The sequence below is a fragment of the Drosophila kikkawai genome, chromosome 2L, assembly GCF_030179895.1.
Source record: "Drosophila kikkawai strain 14028-0561.14 chromosome 2L, DkikHiC1v2, whole genome shotgun sequence".
Lineage (NCBI taxonomy): Eukaryota > Metazoa > Arthropoda > Insecta > Diptera > Drosophilidae > Drosophila > Drosophila kikkawai.
In genome coordinates this window covers 14,351,768-14,367,409 of record NC_091728.1, presented here as the reverse complement: position 1 = coordinate 14,367,409, position 15,642 = coordinate 14,351,768, and the positions used below count along the sequence as shown (strand labels likewise).

At 38.7% G+C, this 15,642-nt stretch overlaps 4 protein-coding genes across 4 annotated transcripts; 1 reads left to right on the top strand and 3 right to left on the bottom strand.

The window, feature by feature from the left end:
* Positions 1 to 837: 837 nt before the first annotated feature.
* Positions 838 to 1,698, bottom strand: LOC108086197 (seminal metalloprotease 1-like). The gene is made up of 2 exons (XM_017183059.1): positions 1,482 to 1,698; positions 838 to 1,424 (listed from the first exon to the last, which is right to left on the bottom strand). The coding sequence occupies exons 1-2, from the start codon at positions 1,696 to 1,698 to the stop codon at positions 877 to 879; spliced, it is 765 nt and encodes a 254-aa protein (XP_017038548.1). The 3' UTR covers positions 838 to 876.
* A 243-nt stretch (positions 1,699 to 1,941) lies between these two features.
* LOC108086178 (seminal metalloprotease 1-like) lies at positions 1,942 to 2,902 on the bottom strand. Its single transcript, XM_041775776.1, has 2 exons — positions 2,836 to 2,902; positions 1,942 to 2,486 (listed from the first exon to the last, which is right to left on the bottom strand). Exons 1-2 carry the CDS (start codon positions 2,900 to 2,902, stop codon positions 1,942 to 1,944), a joined length of 612 nt encoding a protein of 203 aa, XP_041631710.1.
* A 901-nt stretch (positions 2,903 to 3,803) lies between these two features.
* Positions 3,804 to 4,641, bottom strand: LOC108086180 (seminal metalloprotease 1-like). The gene is made up of 2 exons (XM_017183043.1): positions 4,425 to 4,641; positions 3,804 to 4,351 (listed from the first exon to the last, which is right to left on the bottom strand). Exons 1-2 carry the CDS (start codon positions 4,639 to 4,641, stop codon positions 3,804 to 3,806), a joined length of 765 nt encoding a protein of 254 aa, XP_017038532.1.
* A 6,012-nt stretch (positions 4,642 to 10,653) lies between these two features.
* Positions 10,654 to 12,149, top strand: Or35a (Odorant receptor 35a). Its single transcript, XM_017183063.3, has 4 exons — positions 10,654 to 11,535; positions 11,606 to 11,701; positions 11,755 to 11,937; positions 12,007 to 12,149. The coding sequence occupies exons 1-4, from the start codon at positions 10,654 to 10,656 to the stop codon at positions 12,073 to 12,075; spliced, it is 1,230 nt and encodes a 409-aa protein (XP_017038552.1). The 3' UTR covers positions 12,076 to 12,149.
* The last annotated feature ends 3,493 nt before the right edge of the window (positions 12,150 to 15,642 follow it).

Sequence of the window (15,642 nt, the reverse complement as noted above, 5' to 3'; positions counted from 1 at the left end):
TGTAATAATCTAATAATAATGATGAATTAATAATTAATTACTTTATTAATATTTTTTACGTTTAATTACTTCTTAGTATTCCAATATCTTGTCATTGTAATTTTCTAACGCTTAAATTTTATGTTAAATTTATCAAAAAACCCTTTTTTGTATTATTCCTTAACAAAATATTTTAATGAATTAATATTCCCCATAACCCTTTTACCCTACACTTCCAGTGCTGATAAGATAAAACCCCTTGGCTGTTATCTAATCAGCTGATGCGGCAGCTATATTCGTGTCCAGGTGAAAGAGCGTGAACTTTTCGGTTTGAAGTTTCACTTGTTTGGAAAATGCAGAGCTATAAAATAGGTAACTGATAAGGTAGTTCGCTTTCTTATCTTAAGTACATAGATACAGATATGTAATATGCTGAAATTAGGGTAAAAATGACCAAAAACTCAAGAGAAAGTAAAGGGGAAAATTTTACCTCACAAGTCAAAAATGTCAGGCAGGAACTTATCATTAATCACTTGTTTTTTTAAGTGCTTATAATTTTTATTGATAAGCGAATAACAAACTTCGATTAAAAGGAAAGACAGTGAAAGCAATGTCACAATTTTATTTAGTAAATCAAAGTTAATAAGTATTATTCCTTGGCAAAACATTATAAGGTTAAAAAAATATTGTATAAATTTCATAAATTATAAACATTGTTTTATCTTATAGTATTCTACGGAATATAATTTTCCAAAAGTAACCAAGCCTTTAACTTGATAATAGCTTACCTTATAATAATCATTTACAATCACTTCCGATTGATTCCCGATAAGATTACTAAAATTGTAAAGTACTTGGTTTTTGTTTGTTGCTAAATTAAATATTTATTGCAAAATGTTACACTGGCACTGGGCACTTGTACATGGTATTAAGTCGGTTGATATCGGTGGCAGTCATTATCAAACGCTGGCCCATTAACTCTTGACCCTCCGGCTTGAGAGCCACAATGGTGGCCTTGCCATTCACCGAAAAAGCCATGGAACTGTAGTGCAAAATGCTACTGTAGTCATAGGACTGATCAAAGTCCCCCACATCATCGGCCTCGTACTTGACAAAGTTCTTCTCGTGACCCTCGGAAATGTTTTCCTCCACTATTTGGACGAATTCATCCCGATCGGGAGAGCATTGCTGATGATGGAAGCCCAAGGTATGGAGTAGCTCGTGCTGGATGGTTCCGAGTTTGAAGCAACCCGTGTCCAGTTCTCCTGGCTTGAGTTTAACGGTTCGTTCACCTGGCTGATAGCCCACCTTGGAGCTACAACCCGAGGTGGAGGTGATCACCGCAACATAGTCCTCTGCGTCTTCAGCAGCTGGCACAAAGCGAATGCAAGAGGATCGTTCGATTAATTTCATGCCCAGCTCAATGTAGGCCACATAGGGAGCATCTAGGTTTTAAAAATATATAAAATCTCTTTGTTGACAAATATCTTTAGTTTTCATACCAAACTCTTCAGAGATCCTATAGGGAACTGTTGCACTTGGCCAGCGACGCGTCTCCGACAGCTGTCCGTTCCGACCAAAATCCACATCCATATCCCCCTGGAAGTACCCAGCTGTCAGCTCGGGATCCGTTTCCTCACGAGGAGTATTGTAGGGAGCTGACAACACGCCAGAGCAGAGAATGCCCAGCAGGGACAAGTGGGTCCAAGCAGCAATCATTTTAGACTGAATTAAATGGCATTAACTGTTAATAATTTGTTAATTATCGCAAAAGCATGAGGCTATAAAACCACTTACTTGTCACTGATTACAGATAAGCAAGGGAATTGGAAAAACTGCAAAATCTACAAGAGAGTTTAGTGAATATTTTAGAGTCTTTTTTTCTTCTTTTATTATTTCAAAGTATTTATAATTAATATTAAATTGTAAATTTTATGGTCTTAGAAATAGTTTCTCCCAAGTTTACGTTTGAATGGGGCACTTGTACATGGTATTAAGTCTGTTAATATCAACCTCAGACATCTTTACCCGTTGACCCATTTGGCTTTGACCCTCTGGGTTGAGAGCCACAATAGTGGGCTCACCATTCTTCGAAAATGCATAAGGAGCATAGTGCAAAAGACTGCCATAATCATATGGTTGATCATAGTTTCCATATTTAGAGGAATCTAGCTTCGCAAAGTTGTGTTCGCGACCCTCAATGATATTTTCCTCCATAATCATTACGTACTCATCCCGATCCGGGGAGCTCTGCTGATGCTGAAAGCCCAAGATATGGAGGAGCTCGTGCTGAATGACTGGTATTTTGAAGCAGCCCTTATCAAGCCCAACAGGTGTAAGATACAGAAATCGAACCTTTTTTCCATAGCCCAAATTTGCGCTACAACCGTTGGTAGACGGAATGGCAAATAAATAGACTTCCTCGTCAGTAGCGGGCACAAAGCGAACACAAGAAGATAACTCGATTATACGCATGGCCTGCTCAATATATTCAGCAAAGGGAGCATCTGTAAAAAAACATATAACAAATGTAAAAAAATCTCCCTATATCATATAGGCTCATACCAAACTCCTCGAAGATAATGTAGATGGATTTTATATTTCAAGTGATTTACTTTAACAATTTAGTAGCTATCTTCTAATTCTGTTTCTAAACAGGTTTTGTTAGCCAAAATAGATCACCAACAAGTGTAGTTTGCCAACCGATTAAACAAAAACAAACTTTATTTTAATTCCAACAATACTTGCATTTACCATATTTCTTTGTTTACATTTAAGTAGTGCACTTGTACATTTTATTGAGTTTTATAATATCGATATTAGACATCTTTATGCGTTGCCCCATTAGGGCGCTACCCTCTGCCTTTAAGGCCTTCATAGTGGGCAGACCATTGACCGAAAAGGCTAAGGCATTATAGTGCATAATGCTACCATAATCATAGGGTTGACCAAAGGTGTTAAAATTAGCAGTATTTTTTTTTTCAAACGCCATTTCTTTACCCACTATGATATTTTTTTTCACAATCTTTACGTACTTATCCCGATCAGGGGAGTTCTGCATATGGGTGAATCCAAGAATGTGGAGCAGCTCATGAATAATGACTGCGAGTTTGAAGCAGCCTTTGTCTAAAATACTTGGGACCAGATTTAGAGTCCTAGTACTATTCGCATAACCCAAGTGTGCATTGCATCCTAGGGCGGACACGAGCACTGATAAATAACCAGTCTCGTTAACAGCGGGCACAAAACGGACACAGCCTCAAACAAATGTATTTAGATCCAAATGATTTGAGTGAATTTGAATGAGGCTTCTCTGATATGAGTGAGTGAGCTCCACAGACGTCGATTCGAACCGAAAACGGAGTAAATGAGAACGCTAAGAAATAAGACAACGAGACTCGAATCTATTCGAATGCTGGGCAGAAAAAATTCCTTTATTTCGCCTATTACTTAAATTTCACTAAATGAAGATTCAACACTCACTCCTACACATACAATTTCGTTTCATTGTGTGCCCGGTACTCACTCAATTCTATTCAATTCGAATGCGTTCGGTGTTGCTATGCACATGTTTAACATACAATGCAGAGTCAATAGAATAAGTATTATTCTACATTATTCATGGTATCGGGTACCAGACTTTGAAATGCAGTCATAACCTGAAGCCAAAGTGGGGTGAATGCCAAGGTAATCTCAAGGCTATATCAAACGTGTGCAGTGCCATTCAGAAAATTGAAAACTTATAAAATGACTTTTTTTTTTTAAACAAAAATTCCTTCTTCATATGAAACTTTAATTATAAAATAAATATTAATGGAAAAACTTTACAATGGACTTGGACACTTGTACATTATGTTTAGTCTATTGATATCCATTTCAGTCATGATCAGACGCTGGCCCAATTGGCTCTGACCTTCGGGACTCAGGGCCTCAATCGTGGGCTTTCCATTTGCCGGAAAGGCCTTGGGACCATAGTGCAAAATGCTGGCATAGTCGTAGGGCTGATCAAAGTTTTCCAGCTCGGAGGAGTCGTATTTGAGGAAGAACTTCTCTTTACCATCGATGATATTCTCCTCCAAGATTCTCACGTACTCATCGCGATCAGGAGAGCACTGTTGATGGCGGAATCCCAGGGTATGGAGAAGCTCGTGCTGGAGTGTGCCCAATCTGAAACAGCGTACGTCTAGGTCGGCAGGTATGAGCCTTAAGATTCGCACGCCAGGTTCATAGCCCACCTGGGAGCTGCAACCATCCGTAGAGGTGATCACATGCAGATAGTCCTCCGCATCTTTAGCGGCGCGCACAAAGCGAATGCAGGAGGAACGTTCGATGATTTTCATGGCCAGCTCTATGTGGGCCACTTGGAGAGGGTCTGTGATGAGGGGACATAATAGTTGTAAAATATATATATTTAAATAAATTTAAATTTTAAATTTAAGTCTCACCAAACTCCTCAGATATCCTGTAAGGTACTTTGGCATTTGGCCATCGGCGTGTCGGCGGTAAAAGTCCATTCCGCCCAAGCACCACATCCATATCCCCCTCGAAATATCCTGCTGTCAGCTCGGGATCCTGCTCCTCATAAGGAGTATCCAAAGGAGCTGGGATTACACCAGAGCAGAGACTGCCCAAGAGAAGCAAGTGAATCCACGTAGAAGTCATTTTCAACTGAGTTCGGGAGCCCACAAAGCTTTATAAATATTACAAAAATTGGACTTATAAATACAGAATCTATTTATTGATTTGGTGATAAGAGGTCGTTGTAATCTCAAGTTGTAACCCCAAGGATTTGGTATTTACTCCTCTAATCTATCAGCATGCTATTAGATAGTAGTTCGGTTCCAAATTCCTATACCTTTGGGAAGCAGGTGAATTTTCATTCATTATGCTTAAGTAGAAGCAAGCTCTCAGGTCTATACTTGAACAAAAAACTAATTTTTATACCCTTGCAGGGTATTATAATTTCAGTCAGAAGTTTGCAACGCAGTGAAGGAGACGTTTCCGACCCTATAAAGTATATATATTCTTGATCAGCATCAACAGCCGAGTCGATCTAGCCATGTCCGTCTGTCCGTCTGTCCATCTGTCCGTCTGTCCGTCTGTCCGTCTGTCCGTCTGTCTGTTTCTACGCAAACTAGTCCCTCAGTTTTAAAGCTATCTGAATGAAACTTTGCATATAGTCTTCTATATGCTCTCACTGCTATATATGTCGGAACGGGCCGGATCGGACGACTATATCATATAGCTGCCATACAAATGTTCGATAAATTTTTAGAAAAAAAAAATTGTAACTTAGTTGTTTTTCAACATATGTGCACTATTTTTTACATATGACCATTTTATATTATTTTTGAATTTTGGTAAAAATTTTATGAAAATCGGACGACTATATCATATAGCTGCCATAGGAACGATCAGGAAATTAATAGAAAAAAAATTATAACTTCGTTGTTTTTCAAACTATTTTTATCTACTCTGAGATATACGCTTATTTTATAAGTTCAGAATTTTTGTATAAATTTTATGAAAATCGGACAACTATATCATATAGCTGCCATATAAACCGATCGGTAGGTATAGGGAAAATGTAAAACTGGGAATGTAAAACTGTAACTGTCAAACTCTCAACATAATAAGTATAGGTAAAATGCAATAAAATAATATCTGCAAGGGTATACAAACTTCGGCGTGCCGAAGTTAGCTTCCTTTCTTGTTTAAATTAAAAAATATATTTCAAATCAGTTTTAGATTAATTGGTTTTTTGAGGCCCCACAAAAGTATACAATTAAATATTTTATGTAACAAATTCCAAGTAAAATTCTACTTAAAAATTTCTACTAAAAATGTGATGCCCTATTTTTAGGCGCCGTTTAAAATCCCTATTAATCCTGGCATAAATTCTGAAGAAAATTTAATGAAAAAACAATTTTTTATTTATTTTTAAAGTTGCTTTTGCAGCAAGTGTCCAAGTTGATCGTTAACCAAGCCAGCTCGAGGCTACTTAGCAGCACAGCCTGGGCTTCCGCTCAGTGGGAGTCACAGTTACAGTCACAGTTCCTGGCTCAGTCGCATTCCAACTCCTATTTCAATTCCGTGGCCAAGATGCAATGGCTGAAAATCCACTTGTCCTGGCTGTTGAAAACCCATCCCCAAGCTTGCTACTTTTGCTTCCGCCCTCGGTTTGTTGGCTTTAATTTATGGCCAGGGCCAGTAGGAGACTGAGATTGCGACAAGGACAGCGCCTTCTGTCAGTCAGATGGGGGAGGGGGCGTGGGCGTGGTGGTCACATCCGCTGCTTGTCGGAGGTCTCTCGGCTGGGGACTCTGGACTCTAAGCTCCATCTCAGACCATCGAATGATCACCGCAAAAATGGCAACTTTTTCACACACATTCTCGAATTTTTCACTTTTCAGGCAGCTCCGCTGGACCGTCGGAAATAGTTAACTTTTATGCGCATTTCAAATCGGAAAGTTTTGCATTCAAACTTTATTAAAATTGCGCTCGATGCCCGATGCCGGAGTCCAGCTAGTCCAGTCGGCTTCTGTCCAGCTCCTGGACAAAAATCCTTTTCGTTGATATTTTTTGTCGGCTGCAATTGCCATCGCGGTGCGGTTCCTTTTCATTGTCTCAATGGCAGTCTGGAGTTTTGTCGATTGGGTTTATGACACATTTTTAAGAGGTTTTATTTTAATATTATATTAAATTAATCATTTAATTAATTAAACACAATGTGAGGTGAAGGAAATTCCTTAAAATCCTTGAAATATCTTTGTGTTTTGGTTATGTCTACGAGCCATAATTTACCCTCTTATCTTAAGCCGCATTGAAAATTCGTAATTATCTCGCTGCAAATATTCTGACTTCTCTGACTTTATGGAAGTGCATTCCATCTTCCTCCATGTGGAAGGAAATTTTTGGGGTTTTTCGCTGCTGCACATTTGCATTGTTGTTTTGACTGCCGGCGCCTTTTTGTGGCCATCTCCCCGGGGCTGCACTCCCTCCTTCCCGGGGCCCCCAGCTGCCGCACTAATGACCGACATTGCTTCCTAATTACAAAAGTTTTGCATGCACTCGCTGCAAAAGGCGGGCAGAGCTGAATTGCTTGCCGAAAATGGCTAAAAAAAATAAAAAATAAACTTTTAAGTTTATTTTATTTCCTTTATTTAATGTTTGGGCGCTTAAAGTTGAGCTTTTCATTTGGTTTTTAGTGGCCCTAACTAACGACTCCATTAACCCAAGGCAGCCGCAATACACATGTTTGGCCAGCCGAAAAAAAGCTGTACAGTAGGAAAAATTAAAGAAGAAATAATAATCACAAATTAAATTCAGAAACAGACTTCATTTTCTGCAAAATTTAATTAAATTTTAAAATAAAATAGAAAAACACCCTTATTTACGTCAAGAAATATTTGAATATGTCTTAAGATATTCTAAAAAAATATATTTAAAAAAAGTATTAACATATTATTAAGTTTTCAGGGACTTGTATGTATTATTCTTGTCTTTTTTTATAAGTATCTAGATTTTTCTATTTTTAATTTTCTTATTTTCTATTTTTAAAATTGTTTTCTGTGTAGAAGAGGAAACCAGAAAAATGTTGTGCACAGCCCGTGGACGAAGAGCTCTCAGTACATTCCGGGAAGCACATATGTCATGTGACACATGCTGACCCGGGGAACTGGCCCAATCCCGAACTGAAGCACTTTTCCATGGCCCTCCTCCCTCGCCCACATATGTATATGTATGTCCTTCTGCCCATGGGCCGCACTTAATGATAAACAATGCTTGCGGTCAGTTTAACATGCCGCGCTATTACCCTGCCACTCGTCCTTAGTCCTTTGGCCGACGAGTACCCCTAACCAGTGGACAATTTACACGCTGAAACTGAACGACAGCGGGCCGTGAACTTTGGACTTATAGGGGGGTGGACTAATTGATACCTCTACTCCAAGGGGAAATTCCCTGTGAACCAGGAAATGCTTCGGAAATACATTTTGAGTGTGATTTTTTCAAGGAAAAAATTATAGAAGGTGTTAAAAGAATTATTTTTTTAGAAATTTGTTATTGACTTAATGGGTAATAAATACCAAGTTCCAGAGGGAAAAGGTGAATTTTTAAAAATTTTGCAAATAATGGGTCGTAAAAACAAGACTATTTAATAAAAACATATATTTTTGTATGCTTTTTAATAAAAAACCACTGATTTGGGTTATCACTTTAACCTGTAAATTGTATAATGAGATAGATACAAAGTTCCTGTAAGTTTCAATATTAAAATTTAATGAATTATATATTCTTTTTTTTTATATTTTACCACATAAATATTAAAACAATATCCATAATTAAAGTAAAAAGGCTTGATTGTTGTTTAATAAACAAATACGCCATTTCAGTATTGAATCAGTTTGAATTTAATTAGTCCAAGACCAAGTCCTAGATTCCCCAATACGATTGTTTTTCTGGCCAAGCACAACTAGCAAATCAAGAATAAGGAGAAGCGACAAAAACAGCATGCTTAAAAGAGCAGTAAATGAGAATTTATCCACTTGCTGACCAACGAGACCCTCCTTGCCCTTTCCCATTCCCATTCCCAATTCGCATTCGCAGACAGAAAAACAGAGGAACGAGTAGAACTGGCGGACACACGCACATCGTAAAGTTTTAATCGGATGTTGTCCAGCTTTACATGACGCCATCTACTGGCTTAGAGTGCAATATCCTGTGGCACGCGATAACATCGAGCAAAAGAGTTGGGTGGCAGGAACGGCGAACGAACAAAGGACAACAGACAACGGACAGCGGACAGCGGATTGTGGAAAGGGTATAGTGGAACGGATGAGGGCACCACCCTTGTTTATGCGAAACGCCTGGGCAAAACGCTTCTGGCCCCTTTGCTTTTTGACAGCATTTGGCCCAGCCACGCACAAGGATGCCCAAGGACGAGGGAGTGAGAGAGATCGTCCAGCAATTCCATCTATGGGCTACAAAGCCGGCACAGTTTCAGGATACAGCTACAGATACAGATGCCAAGGCTAAAGCCAAAGCAACAACCGCTACAAAGGCTTAAAAAGCGCTCAACACGAAAAAAACTGAAAGGGGAAAGAAGAGTACATTTGCTAAGATGAATTAGTAAGTCTCTAATAATTGATTTATAATTATTTAAAGAAAATATATTACAGCATTTATTATATCTGTTACCCAAATACATAATGTTATTAAGCAGTATAAGAAAACTTGAAGACTTTATTCTCAATTTTGCACTTTAAATTATTATTTAAAAATTCAAAGATGCCATTAACCATTCAGGACTCTCACCTCATTTGGGCTTAAAACTTTGAACTTGAAGAAAGTCAGGTTGAATGGCAAACCTCATAAACAATACATTGTATCCCTCCAGCAAAGTGCATACAAAATGGCAGTGAAATGTGCGGCTCCTGTTGTTTTCTGGACTTTGGTCAGCCGCTTGGCTAGACGAACACTTGGCTGGATGGCTAGATGGCTGGCCAGGATGTGCTGAGGGACACCCACCGAACCACGAGCGAAGCAACGAACCTCGTTGTCATTGTCGTGACAGGAAATTAAGATGAATGTGGCGAGCAAACTGCAGTTTCTACGCCGCAGTTGCAGCTCCTCGCAGTCCTTCCAGTCCTTTATTTCCTTTACTTGTTTTTTTTTCGCCTCACTGTTGTGGCCCTACTGCTGCTGCCTTATTGTCGTTTTTCTATTCGGTTAGACAAGGGAGAGACAGACGGCTGCCTCTTAAAATATTCATAACACAAACTGTTGCCACTATCTCCCGACCAGGCCAGGACAGCGGGATGCGGAGTGTGCGGAGGAGGTCCTGGACAAATGGCATCGCTGGGAGTAATCCGGGGAAAGCTGCAGAAGCGTGCAAAAGTTGCGCGTCTGAATTAATTGATTTTTATGAATTTGTTAAGTGAGTTTTTCATGCTCCAGCAGAGAGTTCATGGCTGGAAAAATGTCCGCAAAAATATGTCAGTTTATAACCTGGTTATGTCAGATATTTATTTCCAGGATAATTATTAGTAAAGACATTTATTATAGTTTATTTTTCTGCCTTCACAATCGTTTGTGTCTATGAATGTGATTTAAATAAATATTATCTCTAACGTGTTTACTGATTATTTAATACATTTTTATGTAAATAATACACAAATGATTAAAATAACTCTTGTTTTAGTGTGCTGTGAATAATTTTTGATAATTATCTGAGTGAAAAAATAACTTTTGCGGATAATAAATTCACATATATTTCTTCTTAAAAGTTTCCCTGAAACTCCTTACTCACACACCTTTTTTCCCTTATGTTTGTCCTTGTTTACATCATTACCTGCGTTTAATAGCCCCAAATAAAAGCCAATTCCCTTTTGGCTTGGTCCTGGAAAAGTTGTCTCAAATATTTGAGGACAAGCCATTACATGGTAAATGAGGCAATATTAATGTGAAACTTTCAAATGTTTCCTTTCCGTTCGGCTTGGAACTGAAGGATAATAACTTAATTGAGCCATTGCACGCATGGGAGAGTACATTTAAAAGTTGAGAAACTGTCATTCGTCTCCCTCTCTCGACTCTAATCCTGGTTACATGCTGATATATATAAGCTGAAGTTGAGACCCTATTTCACAGGCATTACTCCGCAGTCTCTGGTTCATTATGGTTCGTTACGTGCCCCGTTTTGCTGATGGTCAGAAGGTGAAGTTGGCCTGGCCCTTGGCCCTCTTCCGATTGAATCATATTTTCTGGCCCCTGGATCCCAGTACGGGCAAGTGGGCACGATATCTAGACAGAGTACTGGCCGTCCTGGGTTGTGTCATCTTTGTCCAGCACAACGATGCGGAGTTGCGGTATCTACGCGTGGAGGCTGGAAATAGAAATATGGATGAGTTTCTTACCGGAATGCCCACCTATTTGATCTTGGTGGAGGCCCAGTTCCGGAGTCTTCATATTCTGTTCAACTTTGAGCCGCTGCAGAAGTTCCTGCATCGTTTTTATACCACTATTTACATAGATCCTCGCAAGGAGCCGGAAATGTTTCGTCGAGTTGATGGTCAAATGCTCATCAATCGTTTGGTTTCCGCCATGTATACAGCTGTTATCTCTGGATATCTCATTGTTCCTGTCTTTTCGATCATCAACAAGAGGAAGGACTTTCTTTACTCCATGATATTTCCTTTTGATACGGAACCTTTGCACATCTTTGTGCCTCTGCTGCTGAGCAATGTCTGGATAGGCATCATCATCGATTCCATGATGTTTGGAGAGACCAGTTTGCTTTGCGAACTGATTGTCCATTTAAATGGTAAATATTTGCTGTTGAAAAGGGACTTGGAATTGGCAATACAAAGGATTTTGGCTAAACGAGAGCGTCCTCTGATGGCCAAGCAGCTAAAGGATTTGATTATACAAACTTTGCGTAAGAATGTGGCTCTGAATCAGTTTGGCGAGCAGCTGGAGGTCCAGTATACCGTGAGAGTTTTCATTATGTTTGCCTTTGCAGCGGCTTTGTTGTGTGCTCTGTCTTTCAAGGCCTATACGGTGAGTAGGTTATAAATATTTATCAACTAAAAAAATATATATAGTATTAATTTGAGGATTTTCCCAACAGAATCCCATGGCCAACTACATATATGCCATATGGTTTTGTGCCAAAACTGTGGAGCTGCTATCTCTGGGACAAATAGGATCAAACTTGGCCTATACGGTGAGTATGAGTATCTTTATCCTATAATTTTGTGAAATTAACCCACTCTACAGACAGATTCCCTTAGCTCTATGTACTATCTAACCCATTGGGAGCAGGTCCTGGAGCACTCCACAGATCCGCAGGAGAATCTGCGCCTGCTGAAGCTCATTAACCTGGCTATTGAGATGCACAGCAAACCATTCTATGTAACTGGTCTGAAATACTTTCGCGTCAGCCTGCAGGCGGGCTTGAAGGTGAGTATTATTTATGGCAGGGACAACAGCAATCGATTGTCAGCTCTCTCCTCTCTTTATTTTTCACAGATTTTGCAGGCATCCTTCTCGTACTTCACATTTCTCACCTCAATGCAGCGTCGACAAATGAGCAATTAAATAATTCAGAATTTTTTAATGGCATATCAAGCGGGAAACCGGACATTCCCGGCATTCCGGCTACTGCAACTGCTGCCTCCTTCTGCGACTCTAGTCCGCTGATACAAATGATTGCATATTAAAAGTCAATTATTGCTGAATTAATTTTAATTAAATTAAATTGATAAAGGCGAGCCAGCTCACACGCATCATTGACTTTTGTTTCTTTTGCGCTTTTCAGGGCTGTCTCTCCGTGTGTGTGTCGGAAAATATGCAATAAAATATTCATGATTTTAGTGCTTTGCTGCAAAAACTTGCAAAAAGTTAATAAAACTTTTGCCCCGACGGGTGGGTAATGAAATTAGAATATCACCAGAGAAAATTGCTTTAAAAAACCGGAAAATTTTCAGTTGTGCATGTTTTGCCATCTCCAGCAATGATCAGCAGCCATTAAGCCGGCATTTCGAATGGAGTTTGGGTCTCCGGCGTAAGCCATAAATCTTCAACTTTGGCGGAGACTCTCTGCCTATCGCGAAAATTCGCATTCACCATCGCCCGTCGCACATCCACCACCACCACCCACTATGTTTCAATTTCCTTTGGCACGAACGTTTTTGGTAAATTAATCCATTAAAGTTTCGCCATGAAAATGCACAAAAGTTTTCACATAAAAAGCCCCCGCTCGCGCCTGTCTCTGTGTCTTCTGCCCCATAATATCCTGATATTGATAATTAGACCATCTCCATTGCCGTCGATTTCTGGCTTCGACCTGCCCCATTAGCCAATTTGTACTTCATTAGCGCCATGTTGTTTGACTGGGAAATGTGTGCCGGCCATTGAATTGTTTGCCTTGCATTGGTCCGCGGGCTAATGAGTGTTATTTACCCCGGGGTTTTGGTTGGGATAAAGGGTTAAGGTTACCTTTGATTAGTGGAGTATTAAGAGTCCTAAATTTCTGGTGGGGTTTTTCTTACATTTTGATGAGAGAGATAGTTTTGTGCTGACTTTTAGGCACAATTCTAAGCAAGAATCTTTAAAAATGTTATATTATAAAAAAATGTTGTTTGGTAATAAAGAAAATAAATAAAATATTAAAATATTTCATATAAATTAAGTAACATTTAAATATAATAAATTCATTAATTTTTGTTATTTTAATTTATTTAATTTCTTTAAATTTTGTATTTAAAGGAAGTCCAAAAAGTCTATTATTTTAGGGCACATTTAGTATATGTATGTATCTCTCCCACATGGATTAATATCTTATTACCCAGCTGCTAGTATCTAATGCCCGATATCTTAATAAGCATTGACTGCCAGCCGTAACAATAGAGCTTAATTAGAACGGACAGGCGGTGGATTGTAGAAGGGTTTTAGGGGGGTTTAGGGAGCTAAGTCCTTAGCTTATCGCTCCCCGTTTGGCTTTGGGGGAACTTTTGTGCTAACCACTGAAAATTTTATATTTATGCCTGTGTTGCCCACTGAAGCTAAAAGCAAATACACAGACAGATAAGTATAGGGATAGTGCAAGCAAATGTGGATAAAGTTTTTAGCTTGTAATTATCATTAGCGATATTGTGTCTAAACTTTTCAAGCCGCGCGCACAGAGAGCAACAGCATGCGAATAAAGTACGAATAAGAAGGGGGTCTTAACCCCCTTCTTTACAGCTCGAAAAGTTCAGGGGCTCAACTTTGATTTGAGGGGGAGAGGGTTGTTGGCGTTAAATCAATTACAGTGAAAAAGAAGAAACTTGTTAATTGCCAGATAAAGCAGCCAGGGTTTCGCTCTTTCGTGTCATGCAACTGGCAACGCGTCGTATGCTTAATTAATTTTAAATGCACTTTAAAAACTTTGGCCAGCAGCGAACGAGTGTTCGCGAAAAGTCAGCCTCTCTGTGGAATTTTCCACCTTTAAGTTAACTTTCTCTGCCAGAAAAATATAGAAATATAAAGCCCATTCATGTGTGACTGCATTTGTCAGTCGCTGGCTTAGAGCCTGAATAAAGCTCCGCATCCTGGCATTCGCATTCCTTTGCCCAGGTCCTGTGAGTTGTGTGTGTAATTATGTCTGAGATTATGCCCACAGCCACGGTGGTGCTGAGCTGATGTTACAGCTGTCTGTCTTTAATATGCCACCGCAGCCACTAACCCACATGCCTGCCGACTTGCTACTCGACAGTGAAGCTTACTTAAACGAGCATTTAAAAAATCTGAGAAATATATAAACTAGCTAAATCTAGGATTAAATATTTGTCTTCAATATTTATATACTTATTTTTTTTACGTATAAATATAGAAAGATCAAAGTTTAATGCTCAGCCATGTAAGCTTTTTCCTTTTTCTATTTTCAATTTTTTTTAATTTAAAATTTTTTGTGAAAATAATTTAAATAAATTTAAAAAAATAACAACTTAAGTTCTACTTAAAACTAGCTAACTTGACACCATTGTTTCTCTGCTTTTTCTAGCCTGTCGTCGCCGTCAAAAGTTTCTGCGGTCTGCCAGCACATAGCACATCTTCCCTCAGCGTCGCAAATGTGTTGGCATTTGCTTTTGCTTTTACTCGCTGCCTGCTTCCAAGGGGAGGTCTTCTTGAGATATTTTTCAGGGCTCGCCTTCGCCAAGTTGCTCATATGCAGTTCTTCTGATGCACTGAGAGAAAGTAAACCTAAATATAGGTATAAAAATTAAATAAATTTAAAATTATGAAGGTAAATATGTCAAAAGAAAATTCGTTGTTGAAATTTTATAATTTGGCATCTACTAACTTAAATTTTTTTATCAAAAACTACTATAAGAATTTATATTGAATTTATATTACATTTGTATTTGATTTTATAATATATATTATATTATATTTTTATATTTTTATAGTATATTTGTAGAACATAACTTACCAATTATTTATAGTGATTGAAATCTCTTAGAAAAATTTAAGAATTTATTTTTCATTATTTTCTTTACCTACTTAGTTTCATTGTAGAGCCTCATATTTGATAAAAATATATAATTTTACTGTTAAATATAAAAAAATATATATATATATCTGACAATTAAATATATTCAACTAAATTACCCCAAGGACTTGACATTACCAAACGTTTGTCTGTCCTGAAAATAGTCTCTATAAATTCTCCCATTAACTAAAAGCTACCTTAATTACAGTGTACTGGGCTGCTTAAGTATTCTCATTTCCCTTTAGTTGCCGCTGCTGTTGTTGCTGCTGGTGGGTTTTTGGCTTTTGCCTTGGCTCGTAAAGTCGCAGGAAGTTATTATCCTAAAAACTTTACCCCTGAGGCCAATACAAACAAAGGCGTAGCAGGGCAACAAAGCGCAGCATTCATGTCTGACTATGAAATGGCTATGGCTGCACTCGCACAACCAACACACACCCCACACACACACACACATACGTCTGGTTTGCTATGCATGAAAATAGAATGTCATAAAATTAGAACGATCGCAGGAGGAGAGGCAAGGGAGAGGGGGTTAAAGGAGGCAAAAACACAACACAAAGAACCGCAGCTCGGGAAAAGAAAGCGAAACGTGGCTCCTGCCAGCTGACTTTTTTACTGCTCTTGGCGAAAAG